The 22,164-nt window shown below is 36.8% G+C and overlaps 1 protein-coding gene across 11 annotated transcripts in view; it reads right to left on the bottom strand.

Moving 5' to 3' along the window:
* Positions 1 to 1,584: 1,584 nt before the first annotated feature.
* Positions 1,585 to 22,164, bottom strand: part of LOC123747399 (DNA-binding protein P3A2) — a 37,786-nt gene continuing 17,206 nt past the window's right edge. For 7 of the 11 annotated variants that reach the window (XM_069319747.1, XM_069319746.1, XM_069319752.1 and 4 more), the window contains exons 12-14: positions 14,884 to 15,025; positions 13,534 to 13,775; positions 1,585 to 10,056 (exon numbers count right to left, since the gene is read on the bottom strand). In XM_069319747.1, the coding sequence (XP_069175848.1) occupies positions 10,000 to 10,056; positions 13,534 to 13,775; positions 14,884 to 15,025 (441 nt within the window). In that variant the 3' untranslated portion in view covers positions 1,585 to 9,999. Of the gene's footprint in view, positions 10,057 to 13,236; positions 13,361 to 13,533; positions 13,776 to 14,883; positions 15,026 to 22,164 lie in introns of all 11 variants that reach the window. The other 4 variants (XM_069319749.1, XM_069319754.1, XR_011226136.1 and 1 more) reach the window with 3 other exon arrangements.

The raw sequence follows: 22,164 nt of genomic DNA, 5'->3' as shown, positions 1-22,164 counted from the left end.
CCAAAGCTCAACCCCCGAAAACACAACTAGGTGAGTACACATTGTGGGTATAGTGTTTGCTTCCACAATGTGGAAGCAAACACTATGCATGGATTTAAAACTAGGTATGATAGGGAAGAACTGGAGTCATTGTTTTGAACAACCGGTGGCTAGAAAGGCGGGATCCAAGAGCCAACGCTCGATCTTGCAGGCTTAAATAGGCGAGTACCAACACATATATACCTATCTTTGTTATTATCCTAGTATGTCAAACTTTCTTTCAAGGTGCTTAGCAATGCTCAAAGAACAAGACCCTGCGAGAAAATCCACAGGAGCCATGACGAGGATTCGAACCAGTGCTGGGTATTCACAGACACTCTAGACGACTAGGACACATGAAAAAGAATTGCAACCCTGGGGGTGAACCCTCGAAGATTCCCGAGGCTTCCACTGAAGCCGAACCGAGGTTTCACAAAATTTCTCCCATACACTCTGGCTCTGTCGCAGGAATTCTACCTCTGGCGCCCCTCTTTCAATATAGAGAAATCACAGAATGGTGATATATCAATGAGATTTTTCTTGAATATCAATCACGAGGCATCTTCATATATCAGTGAGGATCCTATGGATTTTCTCATGATATATCATGATACTGTACTGTGATTTTTCTATGTATTGAAAGAATGGCGTATAACGATCAGTCATATAACGCTTTGAAACTACTGACAGTTTTGGCCTCCACCACCTTCTCACTTAACTTGTTCCAGTGGTCTGCTTCTCTGTTTGCCAAAGTGAATTCTCTTATATTTCTTCGGCAGCTGTGTTTAGTTTAAATCTATAACCTCTGGTTCTTGAAGTTCCAGATCTCAGGAATTCTTCCATATCAATTTTATAAAGATTCCTGTTACTATTTTGTACATGATCATATCACCTCTTCTATCTTCTAGTTTTGGCATATTTAGTGTCTAAGCTCTCCTCGTAGCTCGTCTTTAAGTTCCGGGAGCCATTTAGTTGCATGTCTTTGCACTTTTTCTAGTTTGTTGATGTGCAGCATAAGATATGGGCACCATACAACCGCTGCATATTCCAGCTTTGGTCTAACAAAATCCGTGAACAATTTAAGTATTTCACCGTCTACGTATTTAAAGGCAGTTCTGAAATTGGAAAGTGTAGCATAGGCTCCTGGCACGATGTTCTTTGTGGTCCACAAGTGATAGTTTTCCACCTAGAACCACCCCTAATCTTTTTCTTGATCAGAATTTTATCAAATGGTGCTTGATGTAGGTGGTTTGAGTGCCTCGAATGAGAGGAAGCGGTGTGTACTGGTGGTATGCACGTGCCTCGATGTGTAGTACTAACGGGTACTGGTGGTCTTAGGTACTGGTGGTCTGAGAGAGGAAGCAGCGTGTACTGGTGTGTGAGAGGAAGCAGCGTGTACTAACAGTTTGAGTGTCTCAGGTGAGAAGTAATCAATCCCCATACAGTTAAGCTCTTCAATTGTAAATTCTGTGAACGAGGTCAAATGTTACAAATATAGCCTTAAACTCTGTGAAAGTAAACAACTGATATATATCACGTGTAGAACTTGCAGAAAAACACCAGATAATTCATCTTAATTTTTTATATACAGTTCACAATAAATTACATAAAATATACAAAGAGGACACCACATGTTGCTTTATATACTAATGAGCTCAGCCTATGGCCTTTTTTTCCTTTATGGAACACAAGTGTGGCTAAAATAGTCAGTTTTTAAGTACATTACAGTTAGAAGTGCCAAGACAGTGCCTTTACATGCACTGTTTATTATTCACATTTTACAGAAAACAAGAATTGGAAAAAAAAGTTAATGTAATAACTTTTTTTTGTTTGAAGACCTGAAATAGAAAGAGTAATATAACATTTATGAATCACACACAGTACTGTATTATGCATGAACTGTCTTGAGCTAATATGAGAAAGGAGGATGACCATGTAGGAGTTTGTCCAATGTGCAGATCTCTGACATACATATTTACCAAAGGTACAAAGCTACCCCTGGCTCCCACCTCTTACACTTTCTCCTTGGCAGACGTTTAGTCTCAAATTTTCCATTTCCAAGCAAGAACAATGTATTCTGGAGGTATACAGTGTAATAAGCACTGGCAGTGCAAAAAAAAAAAACATTTACAGCATCATTGTAAATACAAATCTTAAAACCATAAAGATTTCAAAGTTCCATCAAACAAATAAATATTGTTTATATATATATAATTATACAGTATTGTATATACAGTACATTATACTGTGTAATATGTATTATATATATATATATATATATATATATAATATATATATATACATACATACACAATATATTGGACAAAATCATTAGTTCAATAGAATTCATACTTTCACCTGGAAATGGTCAATATGTACAAAACCTCTCCAAAATAATACAAATATCTCACTTATCAGATCTACCAACTAAATAAAAATCGGTTAAAGCATTACCATCTGCCAAGTTGAGCCTGAGATGGCACTTAATAAAGCTCACTTTACCTTTGATATAAACTAAGCAATGAACCCTATGGACACCCAAATGAAAATATATTAAACAGTGATGATATTTCAAGAAACAATATGTTTCCTTTCTTTAACATTATCAATTCCACTTTAGTTTTGGGCCGAACATATCCAGTGGACATAAGAGATATAGCACGTACCATTCAAGAAAAGTCCCTGCCTCAAAAGACATCAATTGACATGTGTAGTGGAAAACTATCTTCTGTACTTAAGGTACAATGTAGTTGCTTACACATTGAGAATTCTTAACATAAATTACATCCACAGAAATTTAAAGACCAATTAAAATAGAATTAATTGCACGGTGGCTTGGTCAAGTTCTTAAAACAACAAAATTCAAATTCCATTCTCAAAGTCCACTTTTCATGAATAAATCACTACTTTCCTTATCCACTTTACTTTGTTACTAAATTGATGCTCATCAGTTCACTGTGTATTAAAAATGCAATACCTTTTTATATTACCTGTGATGTAATATTGCTAGTCAATAACAAGTATATTGTACACAAATCTAACTCTTGTGATCACAGGGGCCAAATTCTTACGCCATTACCCGGAGGAACGACACATAATAGCTGATAAAATGGCTGAAGCTGAAACTCACATTGACCTTATAATTTGTTGCTCCAATTCATTGGCATTTAGCTAGTTTTGAATGCTACCACTCAAGCACTGTATAGGAATTGAAGCCCAGCATAACAAATATTTACTCAAGCTCAAATACAATATAATTTGCATCACTGAAATCTTTCCTCTGCTCTTATCAAAATAAACTAATATTTGATTGTGCGCAAAAAATCAATGCTACAAGTTGCAAGACCGAATGCAATAACTGTACTGGCTATTCCAAGACCTCCAAATATTTATTAACAAGGACTTCTTGATGCAAGCCTAAACTATTTGTGCTTGTATTATTAAAAACATGGAACAAATAATTGATCTGAAGAAACTTCATGATACACAATAAGAAAAGAAAATCAAGAAATCAAATTAAATTAACCTAACAAGTCCATTTGGCACCGAGATTTATTTGTAACTTGTCTTCAGGTCTTGCGTACTTACTACCCTACAATAACAAGGCCCAAGTTACAGCCACAAACCATGAAAAAACTCAACTTACTATGCATGACAAATTTATCCTTAATGGACTGACTAAGTGCACTGAGCTGTCTTTGTCCAACAAAACAAAACAAACAAAAAAGTATACACACATATATAGGAAAAAAGATGAATGCTTAGAAAAAAGGAGGAATGTAAGAACACTTGCAACAATGAAAGCCACAACACTGCAAGTAGAAGATAAATGGCTATATTCTCAATATTCTGATTCAGATTAAACACATTTCATGCCGAGTGATCAGGATAAACAACAGAAGATAACATTCCGTTGCAACGGGTTTACAAAAAAAATATATATATATACTGTATATATTCAAAACGGCTAATCCTATTAACTATAGTAATTATGAAGAAACTTTAAACTTTAAATTATGATTTACCATACATTGTAAAAAAGTTAACTCATTATAAACCTGAATTGGCAAATCATACCACTGTCACTCTGACTGTCGAGCCTAACCACAGCCTAAGAAAACCCGCAGCTTTCTACGAGAAATGTGTCGCACAAAACCAGACTTCAAAACAAAGCCAGTCAATACTACACCATTGTAACGTGTCATGCAACTCTCAACCTTAAGATTGTACTATGACAATCCTATTTCCAGTATTCATTACAAGATAACAACTGTCAGCAATGCAGCACTAATGACGACTAACAACTGTAATATACCACAATGAACTCCGAATAGCAGATTAAAGTTTCCATGCAACCAAAACCATGGGATAACCTTATTTGTACATACATCTGAGAAATACACAAAAACTTAAATTCCACTAGTGTTTATTAAATAAATAAAACAATAATATCAATAATAATAATAATAATAATAGATAACAATGACAATAATAATAAATACACAACAATGAAAATTAATAAAGGATAATCAGTGAAATTTAATAGATTAGAAGGATGGTCACATACAATCACTACTACACAGTAACATTTTAAATCACAAACATGAGAGCTATAATTTACATGTAATATTTTTTTAATTTTATTTAGTAAGATAAAAAAAAACACAAAAACAAAAAATTGAAAAAGGTTCCAACTAAATTAAATTAAGAGCCATTCGACAAATCATGTACAAAGGTCTGTACATATATTCCGGCCGAGTGCGGTAAACCAACTAAATCATGTAATGAAGGCCACCGCCAAAACTCTACCATACATGGAAGTAGAAATTATGGCACATCTATCGTGATAGAATTTTTGTTTCTGAATCTTGATTCACTAGCATTGCCTGCTTGCTGCTTATATCGAAAATATATTTTATATCAAGTGACTGCCCTGCAGCATACCTTATGTACAAGAAAAAACAAACTTGCTACTATTTATAACTAAGTGTTCATGACTGTGAAAGTAATGACATGATGATGATGATTAATTAAAGTCTATATTCATGTACATAAAAATGTTTAAAGATAATGAAGGTAAAATTAAAACATTGAAACAAGATTAATAGAGATGACAAGAGGGTAAATTCCCAGGTGTCTATTTTGTACCATAATGTTTTTACTACATTATATCTACATTCTGTGTCGTGAAACAACAATTACCACAAGTAATTGACAGAACATTAATTAACTTGTGATTTACACAGATCACCGTAATTACAGTCATCCAAGTAATACTGGCTAAATTTTTCTTATACATTGTCAAATTATTTTAATTATCACAAGTGCATCATTTGCATCAATTCATACAATTTACATGTCAAGTGGCACCTTTAATTGAATGAATTTGCAATATTCTCTCAATATACTTTTGATATTGCTGTTCTCCGTGGCTAATATAGATCAGCAGGCCAATGAAAGATGACTAACAAAAAGGCCTTCAAATGAAGCCGTTTATATTCAACAAGAAAAATCCATTTAAGTTGCGGATAAAGATTAGTCAGACCTTTCACCATCTACAGAGATTATTAGCCAAGGTGTGCCACAGTAGACTAGTTTAAAATCACTAAATCATGCTTGGAAGTCCAAAGTTCCTATATCTTTACACATTCCCACCACTCACAATGTTATAAGCTTTGACAGAATTTATAACTGTTTAAAACAAAGAATAAAATGGCACTCGCATATGTTTAAGCTTTAAAAAATTTATTATACGATTACGTTCTTGCACGACAAGAACAACAGTTCACATACGGGCAAATATATCAACCAATTAATTCTCAATCATAAGTAGTATTCAGATTTGTGACCCTTACTGTGCTTTACATATATTATAAAAGCTTCCATTTCTATGCATTGCTTACATTTAATTTTCAGTTAGATACATGGAATGTTTTTCTTCTTTTATGGCCAACAAGCAGTGTTCAGATAAGTCTTGTAGACTTGAGCTCTCGAGCAATTTATTTTCATAATTAAGATCAGTATGTGGTTAAATTTTCAATGTTTCCTGCATAGTTACTATCACTACAACAACACACACATCTTCAACAAGGACTAATTACCTTACTCGTATACACATAACTTTACTTCTTATCACTGCAACTTCAAAATATAATTAAATTTGTTGTCAAAGCTTTTAGCTAATAAAACACTATATTTTTCTAACATTAATCACACCTAATATTGAATTTTGAATTCTTAATTAATGGAAATTGTAATGAAAGTAGTAACTTGAAATAGTCGTCTGTATATAACAGGCCTTTTAGGGTTAAAACAGTTCAATCTGCTCAGACATTTAAATTTAGAGAAAGCATCCAGAAGCAGCTTATTCATTTCGTTTACATATTACAAGTTAAATGGACTTCCTGCAATAGATGTTTTACACACAACTGAGTAAATTACTTGGAAAGGAATACCTGTATGCTTGTGAAACCTTTATATAATTTAAAATGAAGAAGCATGTATATATTCCCATTTTATTAGAGGCATATGGCGGCATTTTCTTCACAAGCTAGTTCAATGTTCCTCCAAGACTGCTCAGCCTGTAGGTTCCATACTGGCGAGATGCTAAACTAGATTATCACAGCCATGATTGCTTGTTCTAGATTTAGTGACTGGACAGTGGCCCATTAATCTCAAGCCCCAAGCCTTTCCATCAATTATCACAGGAAAGGAACAGGATTATCATTTCATACATACCTACAAATTTTAGTAAGTGAAAGCAATGAAAAGATTTATGAGATTCAAGCAATTATTAACAAATAAATAATAATTAAATACTTATGATCTTGCAATAAATACGGGTCATCAGGGTCTCAATAATGGGAGGATACCATATTATTACAAATCAATTGTTATGAGAGGAATAAGTCATCCTTCAACATGTGTCAAGAAAATATGCAAATGCCATGCTCTTTTTTTACTCTAATTCTAATGCTGTATCAGAAGATTAACAACAAAATGTGCTAAACGTTCATTATCTGCCCCACACAGTTACTTAATGAGTTTTACCAATCACTGACCATTAGACAAAAGGACAATAAGTATGCTGAAGACGTTAAGAAATATCTATATATCCAGTGCTATCTTTTTAAAAAGATTATTTCAGCAAATATGATGTCTCAATGTTATTGAGGGATTTAATTGCATATTTCATGCCTGTCTAATAAAGACATAATTTCTTATGATGCCAAAATAATACCACAGTTTTTTTTTTTGTTTTTACATATTAAATTGATACTGTATAATATATTCAAGTCTCATATTAGACTAAAACTAATTTGGGCACTGCACTACATATTAAAATTATTTAATTACCGGTATTTGTTGGCTAATAATAGCAAAAATGGAACAAAAAACCAAGGTGAATCCTTAATGCTCTTCTATACCAATCTACTACTGCATGTCCCATTTGGATAACAGCTTAAAACACTTTCCTGGATACCTGAGGGGCCACTGTTGAACTCTAGAACATAACACCTTAGCCTCAACTTACCATTTCTAATACAGTATTTCTAGCTCGAGGAGATCTGGTGGTAGATTTAGCATAGAATAACTCGTTATATCTTATTTATGTACCAAGCCGTGCATGCATACCTTTATGCATGCAGTCATTTATCACATCTTGAGGATAATCAGGACCATATACACTTAGGTAAACATCATAGCAACAAGAATTCTGGAATTACTTATACTATGAAAAAACATGTGAAAGTAAACGTGTACATAAACGTAAACAATACGAGAATATGATCAAACTCAATATCCAGAACCCACACTGTGACACCTGTGCTAAAACAATAGAGGCTAAACAGCTCTCTTAAGAGTGTGCAAATTCATTCCATCAGTTCACCTTCGCAAGCAATAACCTCAACTGCATGTTTAACCAAGCTAACTTAGATACTTTGAGCAGTTAAGCTCCAGATGATCATTATTATGCCAATATAAGAATGAAATAATCTTTCCTGTATGCAAAAAATACCTAAACAATGCCAACTACACCAGCAAGAGCTAAACCACTGAAAAAATAATTAGGTAAATTTAAATTTGCAATTATGAAAGGATAACAGATGAATTCTACTGATGGTCACCCAAATCTCATTTGGAATATTGCCTGAAGACAAGTTTTCTTTTAAAATATATATCCCATATTTCACACACAATCTCCAACTCTCATAAAATAAGGAATTATCAAAAGTGCCAAGCCTGGAAGACTATTTAGCACTGTCCATGCCACGTAACGTTAAAAGTATTACTAGATATCAGCATGCGAGCAAAAAGATACAAGATGTGTAATGTCAAAGGTATCTGACTCGCTAAGATTTTGATCAAGGACTCGAAGTGGAAGCCTCTCAAAAAATTAACAAACCTATCCATCCAATTCAAGAGCACAAAACTATAAATTAAGACTCGCAAAATAATTACATGTCTTGGAGGACAGTTATGGTAATAAAAGACTTATCCACATTCCTTTATGATAGAACACATGGAGTAGTTTGCTGTGATTTTCAGCAGTAATGCAGTACCAGTAACTCACCATTCTTAAAAGAAACTACGTGAATTTTGAGAGGGTTTCAATCAATCGCTATTGGCAGCTCTAAAAACATTATTCAATATTCTTTGAATAACAAATCGGAATACAAGCCACGAAATTTTATAGTTAACATTACCAACATTCGCAAAGTTCATAGATATTATCAATACAGTATATCCCAGAGTGACATCACTTTAATGGAGTTTAAGGTGCCACAGGCTCGGAGCAATATCCAGAGCAATGTGAGTAAAGTTTCAGACAGAAAAGGGTGACCTTTCATCAGGAGTTACATCTGCAGAATTTTCCATCAAATTCTGTACGAAATTACTAAAGCAAAACTGATGCCTTGATTTAAAAGATAAAATTAATCTGTAAAATTTATATGTCCACAAAAATTCAGTTATAGATCTGCTGGTCTTTTCAATCATTGTGATGTTATTTGCTATGAAAAAGTGACTTAAAAAAAGCAGGCCTCAACACATGCATGCAATTGTTTTGTTTAATTCTACCAACAGAACTCCTACTTCCGTAGCTAACAGGTGTTACTTAGATATACAACACTGAGCAACTTCTATTACAAATGACAAATACAAAGCAAACTACATCAACTTCATAGGTGGGGAAAGGGGGGTATTAAATAAATATTTTCAAGTTAAAGGATACACTCGGGACCTAATTGCACATACACAATACATTAAACTAAACACTTCAAACCTATTAAGTGCCTCTTTGATCTAAGTTACCTTAATATATTTCAACAGTAAAGCTGTTACCCTTACAGGCTCTCTTAAAAAATAATCTTTGCTAGAGGTGAAACTCAATGAACAAGGTCTTCATTACAGTTTTAAATCAATAAATGGTATTTTCTAATGATCTGAAACAATAAGCAAGACAGTATCAAACATACTTCTTCCTTCATACAGTGTATTTAACTAGATAAAAGACAAATTTAAAGCCATACCAAAACTTAATATTGGTTTTCACGTTAAAAATCTGAACTCTGCATAGCTTGCAGAATATTATATTCTATCCAACACCATATTTTATACTCGTACAAAAATAGTTTCCTGTGGAGGATCACACTCCTTTCAATGGCTTTGTCTGGTATGGTTTAAATCTGAATCTAGGGCCAAAATTCGCAGACACTGGATGTATGAATTTTGTAACTGGCCAAGTTGAAAGAATTAAGTTAAATAATACTGGCCATATTATGGAGTTTTGACTAAAGAATGCTCCACAACTTTCAGAGACACGTTCCAGAAAGCACACCCTAGTCTTTGGTTGAGAAGCTAAGATGGGCAGAAAGACAAGCTGGATGAGAAATTGCAGAGCCACTGGTTACTATCATGTTGGACAAATGCATCATGGTAGCCTATCACTGTTACCATCACCAGAAGACAAGATCCTCATCATTCCTTGTCCACCATGTCAACACTCCCATCATCATCATCATCATCATCATCATCCTGTAAAATGAAAAGAAAACCTTAATTGTGTACTAGTCAGTCAACTGCACATTAACCCTGAGTGCCATCTTCAGCCTTGCATATGGCAGCACATTTCTGTAGCTAGCTATTCTTGCAACACTTATTACTGCACTGTTATCTTAAGAGGTGGACTTTTCCTTATATTGTGCTTCTCTTCCTACATCTGTAACAAAAGTCTTTTACCTGTATGTATGTATAAAAACAAAGATGAACTGTTCATCTTTGATGAACAAATCATCAAAGATGATGATTTGTTTACTGAACAGTAAACAAATCCACAAGGGCTGTGACGAGGGTTCGAACCTACGTCCGAGAGGATCCCAGACGCTGCCTTAATCGACCGACCTACGACATGGTTACAAATTTTCATTTGATGCATCACGCTATTGTGATTTGTCTGTGTAACTGAACAGTATTTCTGAAGATTAATTAAACCTTCGACTGTAAATGGGAATTTCAGAAAAGGACTGAGATAAGCAAATATTCTACAGAAAATGTAAACAATTATTTTTCCTTTGCCAAATACAAAACAAGACTATTGATTTCCACAAGACACCCAACTATACAGTGGGCACCCATCCAATACTGTAAAGCTGTGGATGGGTTACAGCAACTGTGTACATGTATGGCAATGGTATAATGCAGGGCTGTCCAATAAGCAAGCCCATAAGTGGTTAAGCTGTAGTCTGTGGAGGTACTGTATTTTAATATTCAGATGAAATAGTGTCAAGTGAAATGAAATGACTCTTTCTGAGTAGATCATTCAGTTGCTCCCCAAGCCTGAGCCAGAAGGGTCCACTAGGTTCAAATGGACTAGCTTGGCTCTGACCGTATTGTTGTTAGTATGTCGTGTCTGTTAACAGGCGTGGCTTTCAGAATCATTAAATGAATTTGTTGTTATTATCTACAGTATGTTTTGTAACTTTGTGTGCATTTCAGTTTGCTGTTTCACAATGTTTCGTGTTTGATAGCTGCCAACACACCCACACCCGTTAAATCTACTATTTTCTTAAAAAGTATGGGAAGAGGGTTCCCCATGCTTTTGTGAGGCTTGTTTACCCTATAAGAATGACTGGAAAGTTATGGATTTTCCCTGTATGCAAGAAGCTGATCGTGGTTCTTTGCAGCTTTTCAGAATAAAACTTTTCTTTGGCAATGACATTCATTCCTGTTACCCAAGTCAGTTTGCCTGTTGGTTTCAGTTTTGTTCCTTCAGATACGTAACACCTGTCATTACTGGACAAGAATGTTAGCCATGCCTCCCAATAGGATTGAAGCTTACTAGACTGCTGCCTGTTTAAGAACTCGGGCTTCTCATTTTAAGCGTTAGCTGTCAACAGAAGCTACAGTGAAGCTTCACTTTAACAGGAAAGTCTCTTTTGTTTTATGAAGATGATAGTGATACCTTAATTGCTGCCACTCATGCCAACTCTTAATTCTTCCACTTGGGGTTCTCCTTTTCAACATCTTGCTTAATTATGCCTTATGGTGCCACCTTGTTTGGCTTTTGGCAGCAGCTGAGGGTGTCTCTACAGTCGTTTTTTCAAGTGCTTCAGCTGAAGTCTGGTCTTTAGCACAGGCACTGATTATATTTTTCTCAGACTCCTGGATGTGGTAGGGATGCCAATGTGTCGGCTTTGTCGATGGATGCCTGTTCACCCACTTCCCTGCCCACCCACCTGTTTACCCACCTGCCAATCCATCCACCCACCTGTTCACCTGCCTGCCTGCTCGCCCACCCAACCACCGGTTCACCCACCTACCTGCCTGCTCACCCCACCCACCAACCTGTTCACCCACATGCCTACATGCCCACTTACCCACTTGTCAATCCACCCACCCACCTGTTCACCCACCTGCCTGAACGCCCACCCACCCACCCACCTGCCTGCTCGAACCTGTTCACCCACCAAGCCCATCTACCTGCCATCCACTCATCCAAAACCCACCTGCCGGAACCCACCTATCCCTGCCTGCCCACCCATTTTCTCTGCCCACCTACCAGCTAGGCAGCTAACCACCCACCCAGCCCCACACAGTAATTAGTGCGTGTCAATTCTAATCATGAGTGTGGTATAAAAATTGTTGGAAATGGTCCCTTTTTGACTCAGTGGTAAAAAAGTACTATTATCCGGAACACGTGATAATCCGGCTGGGGGTCCTTCCCATATAGTCCAGATGATCGAGTGGAGACAGTATATGGAACCGATATATGGGAAGAAAGAGGAAATAACTGCAGACTCATTCAGCAGATAAAACCAGAATTGCCATAGATACCTCATCTATCAAAGTTCCGTGGTGTATATCAGCAATTTCAGGATCAAGATTATATCCCAGTTTGCAAATTTCAGATTCCTCAATTATAATGCAAAGTAAATAATGATTCTTGAAATGTGCAAAGGTCACATTATGACAGTGTTAAGTATTTTATTAGCTGAAGTATAGGATTCCTGACCAATGACTTTAGTTGCTGAAATAAAATGACAAACATTATATCATCAAAGCTGATTATGAAATGAGCCCTGAAGATAATCTTGCAACAATGATGTAATCTCAACTACAATGCAAAAACAAAAACCATTACCACTGCACGTTCACACTTTCATAGAGAGAGAGAGACGCATCATGCACAGCAGCACCCCACTACTCCACGAGACTCGGTGTGTTGCGCCCGGTGAGAGTCATTATATACCAACATGCCCAAACATTCACCCCTCCTCCTCCATGAATATGTTTCCTACTACTTCTAGTGTGCTGCTAAAACTCCGTCCCCTACGTCATCATATTCTCACTCGCCAGATCTGCCCTGCTACATCCCTACCCATTATTCCCACCAAAACTGCAACCTTTAAGGATAATACAGCACACTACACTTGACATTCTTCAATAGCACCAGACTTTTGAAGCGCCTAATTCTAACATGGGGAAGTGTACATACCAAATTATACAAACTGGGATGCTATACTGAACTAAATAATGAAATACAGAAGAGATTTTTATAAAAAAGAAATATAAGCAAAATACCCTAACTATAAATACTGTACTAATTTCTACATAACAATGGATATATCACACCATTCAGAGTTAAACAAAATTGTCTATTTTAAACTCTTCCAAATTAACTGAGAAATGCATTAACTGATTGATTGGTTAAAATACCTCTGTCGCCGTAACAATGAGGTCATTGGCGCAGATGCATTAACACTGCACACTAATTCTTCTTACGTGTTCAAGAAAGAGGCAACAGTTGATATTCATACTTCTGAGATGATAAGCCAACAGCCTAGTGGATTTATAAATATAGAGACATTAAGTATGGAACTAGTAAGTGAGGAGTTAATAACTGTATGCTCTTCACACCCTCTAAAGCCTAACACTTGTATTGCCAGATTGATTAATACTCTTGTTAGGATCTTCTGAAAAATCAGACTTTTTAAACTTTTAGTAAATGCTCACCTGTACATGCCCTTGTCCAGAAGAAATTATTGTTGATGCATCCAGCGAGGCATTAAGACCTGCAGAAACTTCAACGGTGTTTTCTAGACCAGGTTCTAGTTTGGGGACTTGCACAATTGGTGTCATCACTTGTAGAGGTTGGCCATCAGATCCTTGGATGTTGGCCACCACAGTTTGATACACTGGTAATGGCACTGTTATCATCCCTGATACTGGATACGAGCCCGACACATTAACTGGAACTGATCAAATTAAAGGAGATATAGTTAGGTCTTAAACATTTTCCATTATTCTCAAAATACAACTTACAAAGTAGAGAACTAAAAGAGCCAGCATTGAATGTAATGAAGCACCTCTTTCTGAAGGGACCAACAGATGCTTCCTGAAACTAGCAACATGGAGATAGAAACTTTCTGCAGTTTCCTTAATTCTTTAGCTCTTATTGATACATACATTCATTGATACTGTATGTATGTATGAATGAATGTATATATGTATCAGTGAATGCTTGACACACTAGTGTTATAGATCAGGGAGATACTGATAGATTCAAAAAGGTGTTTCATTACATTCACGGCTCGATTTATTTACATTTTCCTTGAAACACGCGATAAAAATAAAAAATACACAGCGGCCCTTTAAACAAATTTACAAAACTGATGTGAGACTAGATATACAGAATTTTATATATTAAAGAAAGTATATGGATTTTTTTAAAGTTTTACCTTTTCACCATATCTTTAACTCTAATTTTAGAAACTCGTAAAAAAAAAAATTCAAATATTGCAAGATTAATTAATGCACTATAAGGAGTAAAGATAATTAAATAATGTCTTTCAATGCAGATTATATTTTGATCCTCACAGTGCTGGTGAGGATCCTATTGGCAGAATCTATGGTATTAATGAGAAACAAATTTCCCTACTCTTAGAAGCTCTGAACATACTTAAAATTCTTAATGACACAAAACAGTACCATAACAAGTACTACCAAGCTTTATATAGACCTAAACCCCAGAGGAAATCCTGGGAAAAATAAAGCATATGATATCCTGCTGCAGTGATAGATCCATTAAATGTACTCCCCAAAGATGGCTAAGTGATAGCTCTAAAAATCTAAAATGGCAAAACCTATTAGGATCTATTATTAAACAAAAATTTACTTTCTTCATGGAAATTAGTGATCTACATATACATTATGATTTAAATAGAACATGTTTCTCGCTTTCCATATGTATTTTTGTTTAGAAATAACATGTCCAGCCATGACTAGCAACTGCCATGATAATATGACCAAGAGAGTATCACAAAAAAAGGATAACAGAACAAACTAAGCGGGCTATTAACTTACTTTGTGATCCATCTTCTCCTGTTAGTAATATGGTCCCTTCATGGGCAAGAGTCCCTTCAGACACCTGGTTAAGGTCAATGGCTACCGAGCCACCAGATCCTCCACTCTCCCCATCCAGCGACTCCCCATTCTGTGTTGTGATCTGTGGGATCAACAACCTCATCCTTTTTAACACTGCTCAGTTAGTTATTTGCACCCAGGAGGAGTAACCATGCAGGAAAATGTAAGTGTGGCAAGCAGGGAAGGAGCTAACTTACAAATGGATACAATAGCATTAAAGAAATATGTAAACTAAAGGAGAAAAAGAAGCTGAAAATTAAAAAAAAAAACTGTAAAAGTCACATGGATTCCCGAGTCAAAAGCTAAATAGTTATCCCTGGGACTGGATTCACTCGCCAGTCCCTAGATGACTCGTCTCCTCGCCTTGACATAACTTTGCAAACTGTATTGCCATGTAGATAAAGGGAGCGAGACACTGCAGAAGCTAATTCCATCCACCACCAAGTGACCGCTCAATAAGACAGTCATGAAGAAATCACTCCAAATCCCTTAACAAGTGATTGTTATAATACCCAAGCATCCCTTTACAAGTGATTGTTATAATACCCAAGCAACCCAATCATTGCTATGTTATCAGTAAGTACTTAAACTAGAAGCTACACCGTCTAACCCAGTTGGCAGCACCAGCCATCACAACAGTCGCAGGTTCAGTTAGTGTGCATTAATAGCCTGATATTCCTTTTATGTTCACTTGTCTGCTCTACAGGCCTATTAAGTTCAACTGACTGGCTGCTCCTTGAGATAATTATCCTCCAATTATAATTTACAGAAGTGAATGAATATGAAATATAAATCAAGAATGTTAAAGTAAAATAATCATTACATTGACAAAATGCATAATATGATGAGTCAAACACTGCTTATACAGTGAGTAAGGGTTTCTTGGCATCATATTCTGAACTTTTTTATTTTTAAATAAAAATAATAATTGACCAGTTGGGTTAACATGCAATTTAAAGCCTCCTACAAACAAAATCTTGGCATATTACATGGATAAAACGACACTGGCTATGGATTTTTTTAAATAATAATTGATCAAACATTTTTTTAACACAATGTAGAGAAAAAAGTAACATGCAACTATTAAAATAATATATTAAATAATATTAACTCCAGCCCTGGGGTTAGAAAACAAAAGCAAACATCAAATGCATGCACTTAAATAAGTAATATACATCTAAAATCAATTAAACAGATAGTTACATACATTATCATATAAGTAAAATACTGCTGCACAAAATATTTTGAGCCATAATTTAGGCATGGTGATGTAGCAGCGTGATGTGATCACAACCTCAGCTTCTACGCTAACTTTGTGTTGGTTACACTGGTTGGTTGGTACCTGCTTGATACCTGGTTGATGGGGTTCTGGGAGTTCTTCTACTCCCCAAGCCCGGCCCGAGGCCAGGCTCGACTTGTGAGAGTTTGGTCCACCAGGCTGAACCACTTTGGTCCACCAGGCTGAACAGTGTTATTGAAATATTCTCTAGCACCAGTCACTAACATGATGGGCCTTCACTGCTTCACTTCTCACTCTCATTCAACCAATAAGAACACAAGCATTTAGCAAACTGGAACAGCAACTCCTATTTATACCCAATCAAACCCACTCGTATATGAGTGGGTTTGCTCCCTATGTATTTCTCGAAGCTATTTGACAATGAAGAAGAAAACAAAGGGGTGACCAAGGAGGGAAGGGAGTAGACAATTGACTTGATAATGGTCCAGGACAGACTGAAACGTCGTCGTCCCTCCATCTTCTAGTGTGGTGGTCATCAAGGAAGTAGAAGCTCTAGAAAACACAAACCTGAACAATCAATTAGGATCAAGAGGCCACAAAAGCGGTCAGCCTCGTACCTCGTAGCCTGGTGGATAGCGCGCAGGACTCGTAATTCTGTGGCGCGGGTTCGATTCCCGCACGAGGCAGAAACAAATGGGCAAAGTTTCTTTCACCCTGAATGCCCCTGTTACCTAGCAGTAAATAGGTACCTGGGTGTTAGTCAGCTGTCACGGGCTGCTTCCTGGGGGTGGAGGCCTGGTCGAGGACCGGGCCGCGGGGACACTAAAGCCCCGAAAGCATCTCAAGATAACCTCAAGATAGCACCACAATCAGCGACTCACAATCAATGAATATATTGCATATTATTGTTTTTACCATGCTCATTGTAGGATGACAGAAACCTTGGCTTCTAGCCAGTGAGACACGTGACTGTCAGTGAGAAAGCTATTTATTCTGTTGAGGTTGAAAACAAACTTGTATGTGGGGTACATGTGGCTCTCAAATCCAATAAGTGCAGACCGCACACTTAATTAAGTCACTAAAACTCCATAGTGTATCAGCTCAGAGATTGTAATATGCATAACACAAATTCACTAGTGTAATTTAAAATGCAGTATACAAAGTTATCAGTGGTTTATCACTGAATCTGTGTTATCTAAAACTGAAGAGCGTGAGGTTTGCCTGTAGATATTTCCCTTCTCGGTGAATTTGGAGACCAAAATCTGCAGCTGAGCCAAGTCTTCCCCATATTTTCTGTAGATTTTCACTTCCATCTCACATTTGGCTTCCAAACCCAAAAAAACACATTTGGCTATTCCAATTGGAATAGCTAATAAATCAGGCTTTGAGTGAATATGTAAAGCTCTTGTCTGAGTAGAACAATGAGCTCCTCTCCCTTCCCTCGAGTCATTAATTCCTCTGCTCACCATTCTCATTTCCTGCTCACTGCAGGAAAAAGCCAGACTGTTTAAGCACAAAATATAAACATTTGGAAAAGTAGAATTTATGAATGATAAAAAACCCAAGTAAGGGGGAGAAAATGTGAAAATAATATTAACTGAAAGAACACTGTGAAACACACGGTGCAGCAACCTGTAAAATGATCCGACTAGTAACAAAGATAAATCTGTTTCCATCTAAATTTTGCATCACCATCACCAAGCATACGTAGCTGAAGTTGTGAACACACCAAAATACAACACAACCATGATTATATGAAGTTTGCAAATCCCCAGATACACTAATCCTACATGTTTAATCATTATATGATCAAGAAAAACCATGGCATATTCTAAACACAATACTTATTCATTAGTCAAAGAATAAATTACAAGGTAAGGATATAGTGCTCCCTAAAATTCAAATCATATTGTTCTATATCCACTTCGAATTTTCAAATAATTCCCCAATTTAAGAGGGGAATATTTATCACCAAATTTTCTAGTTTTCTTATAACTTCTTTCAGCTAGACTGTCAAATATCTTTTCATCACTGCGTACATTTTATTCACAAACCATATGATATACTGTACTTCCTTTACTTTCTGGGAAGGCTTCCAAGGTGGTGCCCTATTGCTAGCCACTCTAAATAGCTTCACACTTGTATCAAATTGCACCAAGGACATCTAGGTGTCCTAGGGTTGACTAGGCACCAATCCTTAACTGAAGCCTCAGTTAAGGCTGAGTGAATGGGTACCCAACAGTGAATGGGTACTTGGTTGCTAAACAATTTGGCGGGTCGTATTCCAGGGAAAATTAGGATTAAGGACCTGCCTGAAATGCTATGCATGCTAGTGGTTTTACAAGAATGTAAGAACTTTTGTATATACAGTATAAATAATAATAATAATAATAATAATAATAATAATAATAATAATAATAATAATAATAATAATAATACAAAGATAAAACCAAGACCTTGTGAGTCATTAATAGCTGACCAGAGACCAAAGGTCAAAATCTGATCCCATCAGAGAGGTGCAGAGCAGAGGATACTAATCACTTTGAGGAGAACGCTGCCAGAACAACCTGTCCTCTTAAAAAGAACGTCGTTTTTCGCTCGTATGTGTCACAAAGGCCAAAAATTGTTATACAGTACTAGAAAATGGAAGCGGCTCGCAAAAGTGACGTACTGTCCCGTTTTCTGATTTGGGTCCTCTGGTTTAGTCTGTTAGGTTAGGAGAGGACACTTTAAATTATCCGTTTTCTTGACGTTTTAAAACCATAGAAGGACAGGCTGGCCAGAAGGGTAGTGAGAAAACGGACAACAGTGGGGCAAAGCAAATAAAAACTGCAAACCCAAAACTGCAAAACCAAATCGAGCAGTTCGGTCATTTCACCATTAGTACCACCTCCCCACCACCAGATGACAGCACTAGAAGATGGCAACTCGGGTGGTGAACTTCAGCCATTTGCTTGGTGCTACCTTGTGTAGTGCTCCAAGCCTTTGCGACAAATGAAGAACCTTCAGGTTTTTGCTCTGCTTCCTGTGTAAGTAACGAGGAAATACAAAAAATATCCTGTTTTTCTGGCCCAGCTGGTGTCTAGTGCCAGGCCTTTTCTCTCTCCTCCTGACATAGTTCCAGGCTGTTTTTTTTATCACTGCCCTACTTGGTGCATTTGGGAATTTGGGTTCCATTTCTGGAGATTGCCCCATACTTGGCTCCGGCAGTCACTTTAGTAGACGTTTTCCAGTCTCTGAACCATAGCCTTCAGTTCTGGGGGGTTTATGTCTTTGCTTGTAGGGGATCTGGACTGGAGGGAGCCTGTAGAGGGTCCATGAGTGACTTTCTCACTGCTTTGTCTGTGGTGCCTTATGTGGGAGGGTTTTTAATTAAAAACTAAATTAATAACATTTTATTAATACATACAAACAATAAATCCTTTTATGTTCTGCTCAGGGGTTACTAAGCCGCTCTCTGTTGCTGTTTGGGCTCGTTCTTAGGCTACTTCCCTAGTATGTTTCTGGGGGATGACCAGTTCCTGGGTTTCATCATATTTCTCACAGGTTCTTGTCAGCTTGCCTGCTCTCAGCATTTATGCAGGTGGTTTCCTTCCAGGGTTCAGGTTCCTATTGGGTTTGGAGTCCCAACCTTGCCCTGGTTAGTGGGCATCTTATTTCTTAAGGGGAAGCTTGGTGAGCTGTTTGCAGTCCCCAACTGTTCTTTTTTGTGCTTCCTGTTTTATAGTAGGGGCTGCAGCAGTTGTATCCTAGCTATTCACATTTCAATTAGTTTGCTTGCGAGCTCTTCTCACTCCTGTTTTGAGCGAGGAGAGTTTGGATCCACTTCCCCATTTGTCCACTTCAATTTTCAGGCAGTTTATGTTTTTTGCTTTCTTGGCAACAGCTGTGCCTTAGCAGCCTCTCCACCATGGTTTTATTCCATACACAATAGGTTCTCTCCCTTCTGTGTGTGGGGGGAGGGGATTATCTTTCATGCTTTGGTCAATCTTTTCCTGTCAGGGTAGGTGTCCATTGAGGCCTGTTTGCAGTTCATGCTTTGACGATGCTTTGGGGTGCCAAGTGGCTCGGTTTCTAGTCTTGACCTTACGATACTTGGGTTTTCTGGGCGTTTTCCTTAGGCCTGCAGGGGTAATGGCACCTTTCCCTTCCCCCTTCTCTTTCATGCAGTTTGCCGAGCTGGCTTAACCGAGCTGGTATGTTGGTTAGGCACTGGGGGGTTCAGGTTTTCCTGTTATCAAAGGGTTCCCATTCTGTTCCCTTCCCTGAGTGGGTCTCACCAACTCTGCAGTTTGTTCATCCTCTTTGGTTGCATCCTTTTTATCTTTGTCTCCTTGCATTATCTTTGCAATGTTCCTCTTAGACTTGTAGGTAGCTTCTTGATTTGTTTTTCCTAGCTTTGCAGGCCATCCTTTGACTCATTCCATTTGTATCAGATATCAGGATCTGATTCAGGTCCAGGCTAGTATCAGGACCTGGTTCAGTTAACATCAGGATCTTCTTATTTGTCATTTTGGGTCCTTTCCTTTGGTTTTGGCCCCTTGGACTTTAACTCACCTTGGTTCGGCTCAAGACTTAAGGGGCCTGAGCTACCAGCTTCCAGTGCTGCCACTTGGTGATGGGCAGGTGGTAATAACAATGAAACGACCTAACTGCTCACGTCTTGTTTGTTATTTTGTTAACTTTTGCCTTGCTGTCATCTCAGTCTCGTTCTACTTTCTGGTTGTTATTTCCTCAAAGTGATCCAGTATCCTTGCTCGCTCTCTCTCTGCCTCTGAGGGGACCAAGTTTTGGCCATAGGTCTGTGGTCTGAGTAAATTTTAAGTAATTTATCTTTTATGTATTTTGCAATCTTTTTTTATATTACCATTTTTACAGCCTACATTTTAAGCTAGATTTTGAGTTTATTTTAAAGATATCAGTCAACTCTTTAAGTATTTGATTTTTTTAGTAGCAAGAAAATCTTGTAATAATGGTGGGTTGTCTACTAGTATATTATTTTATATTTTTTTAATTGCTTTGAAGACATAAAACAATCGGATTAACTAAACACAAATCATTGGAAATTATTTGCAAACAAGTTATATAATTAAAACCGATATTGTTGAAAAATTGTGACAGGAAAATTATAACATTTTTGGCAGGAAAATTATAACATTTTTGGCAGGAAAATTAAAATCTCAAAAACATAAGGTTTTCCTATTTCAGTTTGTTGGTTCCATGCAATTTTGATAAAATTTTCACACAATACACAACCCAAAAAGCTTTACATTTGTGTTTGTGGCTTATTTATAAAAATAAATTTTGGGCAGACAAAATTCAGAACACCAAATTCATTATTTTTTTTTATTAGGAAACAAATTAGAAATTTCCTCTTTATTAGGAAACAAATTAGAAATTTCCTCTTTATTAGGAAACAAATTAGAAATTTCCTCTAACACAAGTTTAGAACTGTGTCTTGTCTTTACAATGATACCATCAAAATGACTTCAGTAATATTTGTAAATCTGAAATTTATTTTAATAAGTATTTTTGTTTACTAAAAATTTAAATTAACAGATAATAATCATACTTATGTTTTAAGGCTAAATTTCAAAGAAATGCAAAGTCTGAAAATATCATTCTTGAGTAAAATTTACTTGGACCTCTTATTAACTCACAAGGGTCTGGTGTGATCTGATAGGTGAGAATGTCAGAGTGGTGAGGACCACTTGAACCCACCATAAAAGAGACATTTCATTCAACGCTGGATTTTCATGTCGGAAATAATACTGTAAGTACAAATGCCATATATTTCTGCCATCCACTTTCCTCCCTGGCCACGAACATGCTTCTCTAATAACTCTGCCGTCTTATATTTGGTAAAGAAGTTCATGTTACCCTTGTTTGATGTACCCATACTATTCTCACTGCATGAGTACCTTCAACTCACAAATAATAACATATTACAGAACACCCAGTGAAAATGCTCGAGTAACAAG

This window comes from Procambarus clarkii, chromosome 94 (assembly GCF_040958095.1).
Source record: "Procambarus clarkii isolate CNS0578487 chromosome 94, FALCON_Pclarkii_2.0, whole genome shotgun sequence".
Classification (NCBI taxonomy): Eukaryota; Metazoa; Arthropoda; class Malacostraca; order Decapoda; family Cambaridae; genus Procambarus; species Procambarus clarkii.
This window is presented reverse-complemented; position numbering and strand designations above follow the sequence as displayed.